Source organism: Rhinolophus sinicus, linkage group LG01 (assembly GCF_036562045.2).
Source record: "Rhinolophus sinicus isolate RSC01 linkage group LG01, ASM3656204v1, whole genome shotgun sequence".
In the NCBI taxonomy this organism is placed as follows: domain Eukaryota; kingdom Metazoa; phylum Chordata; class Mammalia; order Chiroptera; family Rhinolophidae; genus Rhinolophus; species Rhinolophus sinicus.
The window spans coordinates 69,828,523-69,843,633 of record NC_133751.1 but is presented as its reverse complement, the minus strand read 5'-3'; the positions used below and the strand labels follow the sequence as shown (position 1 = coordinate 69,843,633).

The window sequence follows — 15,111 nt, the reverse complement described above, 5'->3', positions numbered from 1 at the left end:
TATTCCTGACTTCACCCGACTCCTAGCACCCAGATGTCCAGCCCAGAATTCAATTCATGTTACAGAATTTAAAATCACACCATAGCACTCTGTATTAAACCCATAAAATTAAGAGAAGGGAAGAGGAGAAGGTGACTTCTTAAGCTCTCAATTTAAATTAAGAAGTCCCTTGTTTTTTTGCCATGAGTTGTCTCCCAAGATGATGTCAAAAATTCATTTATAGTCTAAAACAAGGTTCCCTGTTGACTTCTGAGTTCTTCAAATAGGTTTTAAATCACTTGAACTGTATTAGGCGTAGGTAAAGAAAAGCTGTGAACTTGGCAGGTCAAAGAAACTGCCACAACAGTCTCTGGGTAATAATCACTGCCAACCATCATTGAAAATATGGTCACTGTTATTCTAGCCACTTCTTTTCCCCTTCCCAGGACAGACTGGCAAAGTTTTGAATGTCTAATGTGCATCTTTCTGTGATCATCTTTTTTTCCTCCAGGAAAAAATTTCCGCATTGAAAAAGCAAGCCAATCACATTGTCCAGCAGGCTCAGAGAGAACAAGACCATTTTGTGAAAGAAAAGAATAATTTAATAATGATGCTGCAAAGAGTAAGTATTTCCTTTTCAGCACTGGTTGCAATAAAACACAGGTTTCAACTCAGGGGAAAGTTGCTTCCTTCAAAGCAAGTGCCTTTTAATAGTGAATAGTGGATTGTAATTTCAGAAAGACTTTTTAACATACATTTTTATTGAATCCGCCACATTAATAAGCTAATCTTCTGGGAATGACTAACTATAATTCAGAAAGTAAGCAAGGATTTTTTTTTTCCCATGCTTTTTCACGGTGTGAAAATCCAACTATGAAAAATTTGAATGTTTTCTGATTTTCTTTTTTAAAAAAACAATCATACTTTTCATCAAATAGGTGATATATGTTCTGTTCTTTTTACAGCTGTCCAACATTTTGGCTCAGCTGCACTGGTGTTTTAAGCTCCAATTATTTGTGTGTGGATCTTCTTGGCAAATGACACATTGGGTTTAGTTGAGCTTAAGTGGCTAGGTAGACACTCCCTCATGGGTGGCAAGATCACCCTCATCAAATGGACTGTGGCTACATCCCAGCACCTAACATGGCTACAGGGAAAGGGATTCCTTTGCCCAAACTGCAGCCTAATTCCCTGATATGATCCCTAGTCTAACTTCAGTAATAAGGCACCAAAAGTTAACATTGATGAAGCTAGTCTCCTGACTGAGTCTTGCGTGCAGGCCACTCCCCAGCATTATGATACTTGGGATCATGATAATATGAGATGGACCCAGAATGATGTGTAGGAAAAACACAACATCCAAAATGATGCATTAGAGTATGAGTCTGAACCAGTCCCACCTAGAAGAAATATAGCTGAAGTGAGTATTCCTGTCTTAGCTATTTTGAGTTTGAGAAGAGAGAGGAAAATTGGTCCTTCACATGGAATTATGAGTTCACTTGAGGTGCCTCTGTAGCCCACCCCGAGCCCTGATAGCTCCCCTCCTCTTGCATCTTCAGCACCTACAAATGTCTCAATGGAGCTGTATTTTCCATCCCTATCTCCTGGTCTAGGGAATACTACTCTAGTGCCGTTAGTCTCCCTACCACCATTTACCCTTTGCACACAGTATTAAAATAAATAGTTTAACGTGGAGTATTTACATAGTTTCTGAAATTTTAGCAGAAAAAGGAAAAAGTCTCTTAGGGATAGATTTTTAAAAATAGGTAAGCACACACAGAAATACCATCTCCTTACCAAAATATGTAAAATATAACTCTTGTAAAAAGTATGGTCCACGAGTATTAATAGTTCTATTTTCCCAAATTATCTATAAATACATCTCAATCCTGATAAAAATCCCAATAGACATTTTGTAGAAATTGACAAGTTGATGGTAAAATTTACAGTTGATCCTCATCATTTGCAGATTCTGTATTTGTGAATTTGCTTTCTCACTAAAATTTACTTGTAACAAGATCAGTACTTGTCATGCAGTCATTCAGGGACATGCACAGAACCGTGAACATTTTAAGTCACTTGACACGCATGTCCCCTGCTGAGATTGAACAAGTCAACGCTCTGCCTTTGTTCAGCTCTACTACTATACGGTGTCCGTTTTGTGGACTATTTAGTGCCATAGTTTCACATTTTTGTTCTTTTTGTTGGTGATTTTGTTGTCTAAAATGGCTCCTAAGCATAGTGCTTAAGTACTGTCTGGTGTCCTAAGCACAAGAAGGCTGTGAAGTATCTAATGGAGAAAATGCTTGTGTTCAATTATAGTGCCGTTGGCTCTGAGTTTAATGTTAATGTGAATCAACAATGTGTATTAAATAGGTATCTTTTAAACAGAAACACACATAAAACAAAGTTGTGTATTGATCAGTTGCTGAAAATATTGTGACAAGAGAAACCCAACCCTGTAATACCTCTAGGAACAATGGTTCAGTATTCACTAATTCAGTGTGCATGACAATGTAATAGAACATTAACTATGCAAATAATGAGAATTAACTGTATAAGAAAATGCAAAGGGTATAGTATAGTTGATGGTAAAAATATAGCCAAAACAACTTTGAATAAGAACAAAGTTGGAGGATTTATATTATATGTTTTCAAGTTTTACTATAAAGCTGTAGTGTTTCAGACTACTCGTGTGTGTGGTGCTAGCATACAAATAGATATATAGATCAATGGGAACAAACAGAATCCAGAAATAGACCTGCAATACACTGTCTATTGATTTTTGACAAAGCCTCTAAGACAACCCAGTAAGGAAAGGAAAGTCTTTCCAACAAATGGTGCTGGATCAACTGGGTAAACATGGAAAAAAGGAACCTCAACACCACCCATCCTCACTTTATACACATTAATTAATTTGAGATAGATCATAGACCTAAACATAAAAATTGAAATGATTAAGTTTCCAGAAGAAATTATAGAAGTGCTAGTACATCTTCATAGCCTTGGGGTAAGCAAAGATTTCTTAAAGAGGATATGGCAAAGGACTTGTAACCAGAATATATTAAAAACTCCTATAACTCGATAATAAGATATAAACACCAAATAAATTTTTTTTATAAAAAGGTGAAAGACTTGACGACAAACACTTCACAAAAGATATATGAAGAGTCAATAAGTCACATGAAAAAAATGCTCAACATCATTAGTCATGAGGGAAATCCAAGGTTGACTAAACTTAATAGACTTTGTGTTCCTTCAGGAAAAGGAAAATCTTTGTAATTTGGAAAAGAAATACTCCAGCCTCTCTGGGGGAAAAGGGTTTCCTGTCAACCCCAGTACTCTAAAAGAGGTAAGCTATGATTTTACATGCCCGCTCATGTCACCTTAGAAATCAAGAGATGTAGCTCAGTGTTATATGATTAGCTGAACAGGAAAAACATTAACTTAAATGACTTAGGAAAGCACTCAGTGCTTTGATGGTTTTCTTCCCTTTCATTATTTATGCTTTGAGGATTTCAGGGTTATCTTTGTGTCTAATGCAAATGCACAGTGTGTGTGTTGTGTGTATGTGTACTTCAACTGACAGTGACATTGTGGGTTAACTTGGAGTTTCAAAAAATTTAGAATCCAGACCAAATCTAGTCTTAAATTCTCTTCTTCCCTTCTTGCAGTTTTATTTCTCAATTCTTCCTCTTCCTTACTTTGCTTTTCTGTCTCCTGTCTTACAGAACATGAAAATGACCCTTAACATTTGAGAAAATAGTTTTGTTTCTTTTTTTTCCTCTCTTTTTTCCCCCAATGTTGTTGCTATTTCCCCCTAAATTGGAAAATCTTATACACACTCTTTATCCCAATCAGGCATTTTTCCCCAGCCCACATCACCACTCTTTCCCAGGTGTCCTTTTATAGAGCTGCACTGCTACAATGATAGACTATCTCAATTCTAATTTGGAAAAGTATAACCCCGACTGAGAAAGAAAATAGTTTTTTTATACCAGGGGTGCCAAAAAAATGTATACACATTTTAAGAGATGTTATCTATATATTACTTTTCGAAGTTGAATTGAATTACGGTAGCAGTGTATAGTATGACATTCACTCAAAAGATGGCATTAATCAGATAAATGCTAGCGTCACCATGCCACAGGCAGGACAGTCAAAGAAAATGGCAGAAGCACGGTTGTCATTTGAGGAGCGCAAGACCATTCTGTGGTATTTGAAATCGAGAACATTGTGGAAGTACAACAACAATGGAAGCGTGAGTACGCAACAGAACTTCCAACACACCTAACGATTGCACACATCCGTGACAAGCTTGACACGCATGGTGCTGTGTGTGATGTGCACAAGAAAAGATCCGGGAGGCCTTGCATAGCAACAAGTCCTGTTTCTGCTCTGGTGTTGGAACAGTTCACACGCTCGCCACAAAAGTCTACCAAACATTGTTCGCCATAATCAGAAGTGTCTGGATGCTGATGGTAACCACTTTGAGCACCTCTTGTAATTGCAGAAGTCACATATGACTTGTATTCATCTTTTGTTATCGGTATATATTAATAGTTTTTTCCTTTCTTAAAATGTGTATACATTTTTTTGGCACTGTATTTTTCTTCAAAAAAATGAAAGAAATCTTGCATCTGCATAAAAATTTGCATAAAAAACCCTTTATTTACAAATTTTTAAGAAGACATTAGAGTTAGGAATTCCTACATAGAAAGTATTGTGTGTGTGTGTGTGTGTGTGTGTGTGTGTGTGTGTAGGTATGTGAAGTAAATGATCATCCCATAATAGGTATGCCTAATGTATACCTTGGATGCATTTTGTTAAGTATTTCTGCAAAAGCTTTATTAGATCATTCAGTTTCACAGCTTTCCTCTATTATTCAGAACATGGAACTGGCAGATTCAGTAAACAAAAGGTGGTTGTGTGAATGGAGTGTAGTAGAAAGATAGTGAGGTGGTTAGGGGACAGATCTTCTGAGTCATGTTTAAAAAATACATGGTTTATTTTATCTGGACAGGAAGCCATTGAGTAGTTTTAAGCTTGGAGGTGACATTATTTGATGTCCATTTGTTAATGATCACTCTGGGCTGTGCTACTAGTAGATTGTAAGGAGTAGGAGGAAATGCTGGGAAAACCAATATGGCGATAGTATAGGCTAGAGATGCTGGTGGCTTGGATTCAAGAAATGGCAGAGGGACAGAGAGAAGTAGTTGGATACAGTATCCTGGAGGCAAAGTAGACAGTTTTTGTTGATAGACTGAATGTGGGGATGAAGTAAATAAGGGTAGTATCAGGAATGATGCCACTATTCCAGTTTTAATAGTGAGGTGGATCGTGAGTACATATTCCTGAGATAGGGAAGACGGGACAGAATAGATTTAAAAGGAAAGATAAGCCGTTTGACTCTGGACATACTGAGTTTGAAGGGTTTGTGTCATCCAAATGAATTAAATGGGCTCCAAGGTCTCTATGTCTTAGTTGAAGAATAAAATCTTTCCTTTTCTATTAATGAGTTCTTTTTCTCTGCAGACTTCCTCGGGTCAAAAGGCCATTTGGCTTTTTGGCTACTTTTGTATGTCTGCACTCTCATGTTTGTTGAGTGGTTATGTGTGTTTTTCATTGGACCAAGTCGGCTTGACTCCCAACTTGACTCACAAGATGGTTTGATTCTCTCTCTCTCTCTCTCTCTCTCTCATTCTCCATATTTTTAAGGAGTGATTAATTTATATCTAACTCTTAAACACTTTTGACAAACAGGATACATTTTTGAAGCAATTAATTAGGTTATGTGGTCTATGACTCATATAAGGAATCACACCTTGGTTTTGAAACATTTTGCTATCAACTGAGCAAAAGAATAACTCAAAGTTGTTACTATTAATTCTGATTCATTATCAAAGATAAACTGAAACAAAGATAAAATGAAGTTGTCAACTTCTTGTCTTCAATTTAACCTTAGAAAACTTTGCATAGTATCCATTGCCCCTATCTGAAGTGCAAGAGTATATTCAGCAGTATTTTGATACCTTCAATTTATAAACAGTCAAGTCCAGCTTTCTCTACTTTGTCCTGATTATAAGATCTCAGTAAAAACCTTACTTTCCAGCCTGGAATTTTTGCTTCACTGGCATAATATCTTGCGTGTCCTGAAGCCATTTTTTGAAGGGATTGATAGGCTAAGTAGAAGAACCCAAGTGTTAAATATAACACTATTTTACTTTTAAAAGAGATATTATTTTATACTCTTTATTCTTTTTTCATGCTGTTTTATTGATGTGATGAAAATCATGATTGATCTGTACGGTTATTTTCCATTAAAATTTACAAGTGCCTTTTCCTCAAATATAAATTCAGAAGTTTTGAACATCATAGATTTTGATTCATGGGTATTTTCTCTAAACTGAAGCCAAAACTGAATCATTGAATTTAAAAGAACTGGAATTTCTCTGTCCTGGAGATAGAGTTGGGAGTTGAGATGCTGCCTGGAATTGAAACACCATCAAGTTGCAACTCCGCCTTAGGTTGTGCGAGTGTGTGTGTGTGTGTGTGTGTGTGTGTGTACGCACGCACCCATTTGTCTTGCTAGGGAATACTCATGAGAAGACAGTGTCCTTTTTATTCTCATTTAGTTGAAATGCCTGAAAGCTGTATTCCATTATAAATAAATTACTGTTTTATAAATGTCTGAGAGCAAAAACCAATACCCTCAGCCCACTTTTACTCACACTTCAATTTGTCAGGAAACGGAAGAAGAGGGGAAAATATAAAAATAAAGATTTGCGGAAAAGGCTCTTGTGTTAGAGTGAATGATTACATTGTCAATTTCATATCTCAGATTTTGTGTGTGTGATTATTTTAAATGTTGTGTAGTGACAACCTAATTCAGTCAGCAGAATGAATGCTGATACCTCTGGGTATTTTAAAATCGGAGATGTTGGGTTATTTATAATATAGTCATCTTGATTTCACCAGAAAAAAAATTATTTTTAATGTTTGAAATATCATTGTTCAAGATTAAGCACTGTAAATCCATTTTAATTGCTGGCGATTCCCTAATGAAACATTTGATAATACCACAGATATCTGGCTGTGCCGCTCTTAAGCTAATTCCATTGTATTGGAGCATTAATACTCTCGCATGCCTCAGCTTTTGCTTTCTTTGTGTTTAATTTCTGAATTCCTCCTTTTAGGGCTATATCAGTGTAAATGAAATTAATGAGCCATGTGGCAATGCCACGAACCTATCCCCTTCCACTCAGTTCCCTGCTGATGCTGATGCTGTTGCCACTGGGCCTACCACGGCTGTGCTGGCGAGCCAGCCACAAAATAAAGAGGTGTGTTGGCATGACGTTTCATTCATTCACTGCTTTCCTCATGTCCAGAATTAACCCATGGTGAACTGAAATTGAGGGCATGTGTGACAAATGTATGTCTGTCTGGTTGGCCAGAGGGGCAAAGTGATACTGAGTTTGAAAAACATACCAATTTAGGGGAACTGCTCTACTAATTACAATACTAGAAATCATGGAATGCATGGTACAGAGTGGACGACCAGGAAAAGTTAGTTAAAAAAAGAAAAACAAAATAAAACAAAAAACCTCTGTATCTAAGCACTCTGACCTGATCTAGTTTTCTTAGAAGCTAAAAGTCTTTCTAAAATTGTTGGTTTGAATCACCTTTCCAGTTTGATTTTGTTTTCTACTATGTTTTGCAGTGTGGATTTTTTAAATGTTATGCCTTTTTAAAAAACATCTGGAAAGGGGCAAGTAGTAGTAATGAAAATACCTTCTCCTCATCCAAGTTGCCTGCAGGGTGGGGTTTTAACAAGAGGCTAAATGGAAAGATACTGCCCATCATCTGTGACTTCTTGATTAACATAGAAAAAGAGAATGATCAGATAATTGATTTCATTTCTTTGCCTTATTCTTTCATTTCATATGGACACATATATACCTTTTCTTTTTCCTATAAAGCAAAGATCACCTGTATGTTCTGGATTTGTGTTTCCTTCCACCCTTTCTCCTCATCCTATCACTCAACCTCCATCAGCCCCTTGGCCTGAAGTCATGGCTTCATCTGTCGATCCTTTCCCTTTAAATGACACACCTCCTCCTCTACCAGCTAAGAAACACAGAAGGCAGCAGCAGCAGGAGCAACAGGTAATTAGGAACTGGTGTTCAGAGTTTGGGAATTTCATCTTGATAACAAAGTTACTTACTTATGTGGAATCTTTTCTTCAACTTTTCCAGAGATCTTTTTTAGAAAGACAAGGTGCATACTCCTTTGCTTTTATTTATTTTTTTAAAGGACATTTACTATGTTCTGAGGGTGTTGGGAGTGTTATAAAGATTGAGACCTTGATTGTCTTCTTCTTGCTTTTGATATGTTTGTACTAGTTTCACATCCTCATACTTCAGTTCCCATTCAACCAAAATATTGCAACTTATCTGAGGTATTTTTCAAAATAATAATTATTTCCATACAATCCATGGTATAAAAAATTGCTGTAACAACACATTTTTTATGCATTATTGACACCATAATAATAATTGACACCTTGCTATGTGTCAAACTTTGCTAAATATTTTGCAAATAAACATGTCATTTCTTCCTTCTAACAGTCCCATGAAATAAGAATTAACTCCTTATTGACATTTAGAGAACTGAGGCTCAATATAGGTAAATAGTTTGTCCAAGGTCCCCTCACAAGTACTGCATTTGGTTCGTAGAACAGTTTTTATTGATGAGATTTTTAAATAAATGGTTTATTATTCTTAATGCTTCTTTTCTTTTACTACATTCAGTACATATTTATGCTGGGGTATTCAAAAAAAAAATCTGTTCTGACTCCTTTCAACTGTAATCAAATTGCTATATGAATTTGGCCTCAGGAGGTCCTAAGGAGTCATCGTCACTAGATCCCCAGAGCAGGTGAGCCCTGCTGTGCTTGCTCAGCCCTTACATTTCTTGAAGGTGCCTTTACAATCTATTACCTTTGGTTAAAGGACTATATCTACCCCCTATTTTAGGTTAATAAATATTAGCTAGTATAAGTAGATAATTATAAAGTTAAAATGCAGATTTTTTCATGATTGAATGCGTGAAGATTGATAATCAACTTGGTAACTCACATTTGCATTAATTTTTACATATTTCAACTGCCTGAGCTTAGTATAAAAATGACTAGACTGAAAGAACCTTTAATTAGGAAATAACTTTACTATTGAAGACATTTTATTGAGAGGCCAAGAAAAATGTGGATAAATTTCTAGTTGGCAAAATTTTGCCTTAGGAATCTGAAAACTAAAAAGAAGAAATAGTCAACAGGAAGATTTTTTAAATATAGGGGGCTCTTAGCCAAGCTCTTTTTTAAATAAAAGAGTAACCTAGAAGGATGCCTTATATGGAAACATGTGGATTTGGAGTGTGTGCATGCGATCGAAATATTATTCCAACTTTAAAACAACTTCCCTGTTTACTTGCTCTTTCTCTTCATCTTCTTCCTTCTCCCTCCCTTTTCTTGTTCTCCTCACACTGGGATCTCCCCACACAGAACTGTCCAGACAGACAAAGGGAGAAACCGCTCACTTGCTTTGTCCATTGGCTGTTCCGCCATCCACATGGCGACCATCATAATACTTTGTAAGTTGTCCTGAGGCCCCAAGGCATCAGGCACTAACTACGAGAGTGAAAGGTGGATTCTTTATTTATTATTTATTTATTTATTTGTTTATTTATTTATTTATTTTGGTTTCTAGGTTCAGTTAGTTCTTCTACTGTCTATGTATCTCACCAGATGCTAGCCCAAGTCTGTTAGTGAACAAGAGTATAAGTTGAATTACTTTTAATTATGTTAAAATTCCCAAACTTTTTTGTAAATGCATACTTCTTCAATTCTTCAGTGACCTGTTTCACTTAGTCAAGTTTTGCTGTTCTGCTTTACATTTGCATTTAAAGCACTTTAGAAGTCTGGAAGAAAGGAAAAAACAGCATAAAGAAGGCCTCTATCTGAGTGACACTTTGCCTCGAAAGAAAACCACACCTTCCATATCCCCACATTTCAGCAGTGCTACTATGGGGAGAAGCACCGCCCCAAAGGTAGGAATGGGAAAACCACGGGCTTCACATTCAGGGACGTCTTCTTGTCCTTATGTTGGCTGACGGTCAAAGGTCCTTAAAGAAAATGCTAAATAATAAACGATTAAGTTTGCTTGTTGGGCAGACATTATAAGTAAATTGCATTTTCTGTCTCATTCAGAGGACATTTGGAATTGTGCTCTCTGGGACCAAAGAATAAGGATATTTTCTACTACCACCACATAAGTGGTAGGTGGCATTCAATTATGTGACAGACTCCCATGGCTGCATCCCAGATCTGGAAACTGGAGAATATAAGCTCTGGATTCCAGGAATAATAGCAACAAATATTTGAGTCCTTTCTGAGCCTGACAGTGGGCTAAGTGCTTTATGTGGATTGTCTCGTTTTGAAATTCATCAACACTACTCAGCAATTATTATATTCATTGTACATATAGATAAACAGAGGTATAAAGAAGCTAAGTGACTAGCCCAAGTGTCCTCAGCTGATCAGCAGTGAAGTTGGAATATGAACACACATGATCCGACGCCTAAATCCTTATTCATGTTCTGCCAACATGCCTGAGGGGTTGTTGTAGGAAGAGGAGGAGAGGCAAGTGAGGAGGTTCTGAGTAGGACAGACATTTGGGCCCTTCCTTTGCCCTTAGAGTAACTGTGTTTTAATCTATTATATAAACTGGTGGTGCAAGTATATCTTACATAAAAGATTTTGCTATTAAAGAGAGTGCTAAAACCACCATGGCAGTTCATAGGTTTCTCCAGTGACCAGCCTACTAGACACCTGGGGTAGATGGAAATTGGCGTACTTGTGACCAGGTCCATCTCCTCTGTTCTGCTGCATGATGTGCATGTGTTCTTGCCCCCACCTGCCCTCTGCTCCTTGTGCATGAAGACCCTTGAGTTGTTCTCTAAGGTGGTTTTTGACAGTGTTTTCCCCATTTTTTGGAACCGATGCCACTGGAGGAATTGCTGTGATGGGGAGACTTCCATAGAGCTCCTTGGGAGGAATGGCGACTGGCTTTTACCATTGAGTATCCATAAAAGAGAAAAAAGACCTACTTCCCTGCCCTCTGCTCTTAGATAGCAGTTATGGAAGCAGGGAGATGGTCATGTCCTGAAGGACTCTTTGGCCTGCAGTTTGCCTGAAGTATTTCCTCGTTCTCACAGGCTCATCTGCCCCTGGGACAGAGCAACAGCTGTGGCAGCGTGCTCCCTCACTCGCTGGCAACCATGACCAAAGACTCAGAATCTCGAAGGATGCTCAGAGGTATGTCCCTTTTTAATCAAATGTCATGTCTTTTGTTAAGCAGTTCCTCAGAGAGAGGGAGGGAGAGCAAGGTTGAGAATCATTAGAAAGGGGATCCAGCGATGTCCTCAGTTTTACTCTTAATGTGTCCCCTTTAAGGAGGGAATGTGTATATATATGTATCTCCTTATTGTTGTACCAAGGTAACTTTTCCTACATATGTATATGGCTGGTATGTTTTAAACATTGTACTTCATAAATTCAGTAGAATTCTCAAACCAGAAAAGGCTTATGAACTTTCCCATTTGATAGGTAAAATGAAAAGAGAGAAGGCTGAGATTCAGAGAGACTACCAGAGTACTTAACTAAGTCACTCACCTGGTTTGTGGCTGAGCCACTGTGTTGAACCATGTGCCAAAGACTCATTGAGCTGACACAGTAAATAGAGCACTAGTGGCCCAGAATTTCCGTAGGCCTTTTATTGTCGTTTGAGCTTTTATTCTATGTGGTTGTTCGGTTTCAGGTAGACTTTGATTCTCAGTATGTTTTATTTCTTTGTAAAAATGCATTTATAATGGGGCTCTCAAATAGCCTTTGTGGGGCTAGAAGAAATTACTATACTGCAGTTCCAGGAGTGAGCTTCTCATTGAGAAGATTAGATTTAGTATGTTAACACAGTCATTTACGTCAACAACTTATTGGCCCTCACTTTTTAGCAGTCCTGGTGTTAGAGACCAAGAATGCAAATGGCTGACACGATCCTTGCCCTTGAAATGCTTATAGTCTAGTGAGGGAGAAAGACACACAAAAGATGATTACAATAAAATGTGGTAAATGCAGTAATGGAGATATGCCAAGATGTAAATGTGGATGCTGATAGACTGGTGGGCATTTGGCCCTTAAATGCATTCATGCATTAGTGGGACTGAAACCCTTTCCTCCAAGCAGAGTGGGATTCGATTCTGTCTGCTCAGCCTCTCTACCAATGATATCAGGGGATAATCACTGGTTTTCTATCAGGAAAAAAATGGAAAACTATATATATATAAATTTTGGTGTATGTATATGTAATATGTATGTGTATGTGTATAAGTTTTGTATAGATATGTGTGCATATATATGTATATATATCACTTGAACGAAGTTTTTGAATCATTACTAGAAGTGATTTAGAAGTTAACAGAGGCTGTATTAGTCATAAGAGAGGTTTATAATGTGTGATAGGATTATAATGTTAGCATTTCAATCAAATACATTTGATTGAACTTCTCTTTTATTTTCTTTATCATAATTTCTTAATAAGCTCAAATATGTCATGATTTATAAATACTAAACATAAATGAGTATATTTTAGTTCTCATTTATCACTTTTCATTTGTGGGTCAAGTCTATTTTCTATTAAAGCATTTTTCTGTGATATTTATAGACTCCTTTCTAAATGTTCTTTTTTCCCTCTGGCTGAAGACGTCACAACTTGGATTGGCCCCGATGCCATACTTTATGTTGAAAATATTTTCTTAAAATAGACAGTAAGAAAAACTAGACCGTTATACTAAATGAATAGATTTATAAAAATGAAGAGCTGTTAACATTATCATCTAAGAGGATTCTTGTGAGAATATGGTGAAATATGATCTCTCTTTCTCTAATCTGTTTTCTCCTCGTATAATAGGAATCCCTATGCTGGATTCATGGAAAACTGAACCAATTCCCTTAGGTCACATTAGGGGCGTGATCTCTGAAAACTATATTGTCTCTGACCTTTTTGCTCTGGTTCTTCACTGGCAGGTACTTTGTAAACTCTAGATGACTGCAGCTTCAGTCTTGCCCTACTGCAGCTCTAAAGTGGTGTTCCTTAAAGAGTTTATGTGGTGCTGATGAGGCAGCTTCTGAGGAAGTGGAGAACCATCGTGTGTGTTGATCCAAGCGGATGTGACATGTCTTGTGAGGCCTGCCTGCCTCCCTTGGTTCCCCTACCCAGAGCAGGAGGGGTCAAGGACTGCAGTTATTAGAGCCACAGCTGACCATAAAATTGGCAGGATTTTCTACTAAGCCCATACCGGTAGCCCACAATGACCAGGAAGGATGAATCATAATTTCATTTAGAATTGTTTCACTACTAGCACTTGCTGTCTTTGTTAAAATAGCCAACACAAGTAAAATGCCATGGTTTTGAAAAAGTTGGATGTAGCACATTTTCATTAACTCAATTTTAACAGATCTTATCATTTTTCTTGACTTACACAATTAACTTAAATGAACTTTTTTTTTTGCTGCTTATTCATAATGGATACATCAAGGACCATGGTGTAAGTATGAGCCTTCCTTCAATCAGACCATTTGAATAGAACTGACAGTGTGAATCATGCAAACGAAGATCTGTGAGGGTAGAGTTTAAAGCAGAGAGCCCAGGAACTCAGTTCTTAAAGTTGTAATGGTTATTGGCTTTTGTACAACTTGTGAACTATTGCTTTGTAAGCTTTAGAATGAATGAAATCATTGTCCTTTTGTCTTCTGTTTAATGCAGGAAAGTCCAGGAAAGGTATGACGACTTCCTTGTGTGGTGTTTTTATTCCCAGCAAATAGTGAAAGGTCATTGTCAAGTCATCTTTAAGAAATGATCAGATTTAAAACTATACAATGGTGGATTTTTAGTCTCATGGTTATTCCTTATACACAATAGAGAAAAATTACTGCACATTTGCTAGAAACACAATGCTCTTGGGGCAGCTGCTGTTCATTCACAGGCAGCTGCATGATCTCTTTGGGGTTCTTTTGGTTTTTTTGTTTGTTTTTTTATGACAAGGTCACACCGTGCAGGAAACATGACTCCTTTGGAAGCATTGTTTTGTAAGACTCAGGATCTAGATAAATAAAAGAGTGGGCCTTGCGAAGTGTATAGGCTAAGTGTAAAACATGAGGTTACTCCTTTAGAAAGGCCAAGTATACATGAAGCAGTCTACATTGGAGGGAGGGAGGATTTAAGGGGCTCCTACTTAATCATTCCTATTTTATAAGAAAGATTTAGTGGAGAGCGAAGAACAGTTTAAATGACTGGCTTGAATAAATAAGATACCTATATTAAAAAAATAAGTGGCTAGCTGGTAAAGATGTAGGATGCTAGAGGACTGACTTGTTTTAAAGTTGATGGACGCTGCTTCAAATAATTGAATGGCTTTTTACAAACCTTAGCTCTTAGAAATGATTTGTTACTGTCTTCTCGGAAAAAAAGAACTGTTTTATTGATGTAGATGTTTTTGTTCTCCCTGTTTTCTGGTGAACCAATATGTGTGAAAGATCTTTTTTTTTTTTCGGTAACAAATCTTTTTGACTAACTATGCATGTGTCATAAGCTTATTATTGTTTTTTAACTTATTGAGTTCTCTATAAACTCAGATTTAGTCTAAAAACGTGGACATCTTACTTCATCAGTCTGGTATTGTTACTAACAGTCAGTGAGTGCATGCTGAAAGTGTTGTATGTTTTTCCTGTTCCCTTGTCATTCTTTGATCTTGTATCTTTTTCCCTTTCTCTGTCGTTCTTCTTCTTTCCTTCCTGCACCTTCATCTTCTGGCTGTGGACTGTGGTTAGGAAGAATGAATTTCTCAGCAGGTGAGCTATGAAAGGCTGAGTTGTCAGAAATGCTGATTGATTTTTATCCTCCTAAACCCAGGTTGTAATTTTAAGTCATCTCATTTTCTATATATCGAGGTCTAGATAATCAGTTTTATAACACACCTTTGGAAGATCCTGGCAAGACTATTTATCCCACAGTGATAACT

The 15,111-nt window shown here is 37.1% G+C and overlaps 1 protein-coding gene across 22 annotated transcripts in view; it reads left to right on the top strand.

The window, feature by feature from the left end:
* Positions 1 to 15,111, top strand: part of PHLDB2 (pleckstrin homology like domain family B member 2) — a 227,847-nt gene that overhangs the window by 191,943 nt on the left and 20,793 nt on the right. For 9 of the 22 annotated variants that reach the window (XM_074332046.1, XM_074332058.1, XM_074332038.1 and 6 more), the window contains 7 exons: positions 491 to 601; positions 3,242 to 3,331; positions 7,176 to 7,319; positions 7,959 to 8,144; positions 9,943 to 10,083; positions 11,251 to 11,350; positions 14,921 to 14,941. In XM_074332046.1, the coding sequence (XP_074188147.1) occupies positions 491 to 601; positions 3,242 to 3,331; positions 7,176 to 7,319; positions 7,959 to 8,144; positions 9,943 to 10,083; positions 11,251 to 11,350; positions 14,921 to 14,941 (793 nt within the window). The other 13 variants (XM_019715173.2, XM_074332045.1, XM_074332094.1 and 10 more) reach the window with 8 other exon arrangements.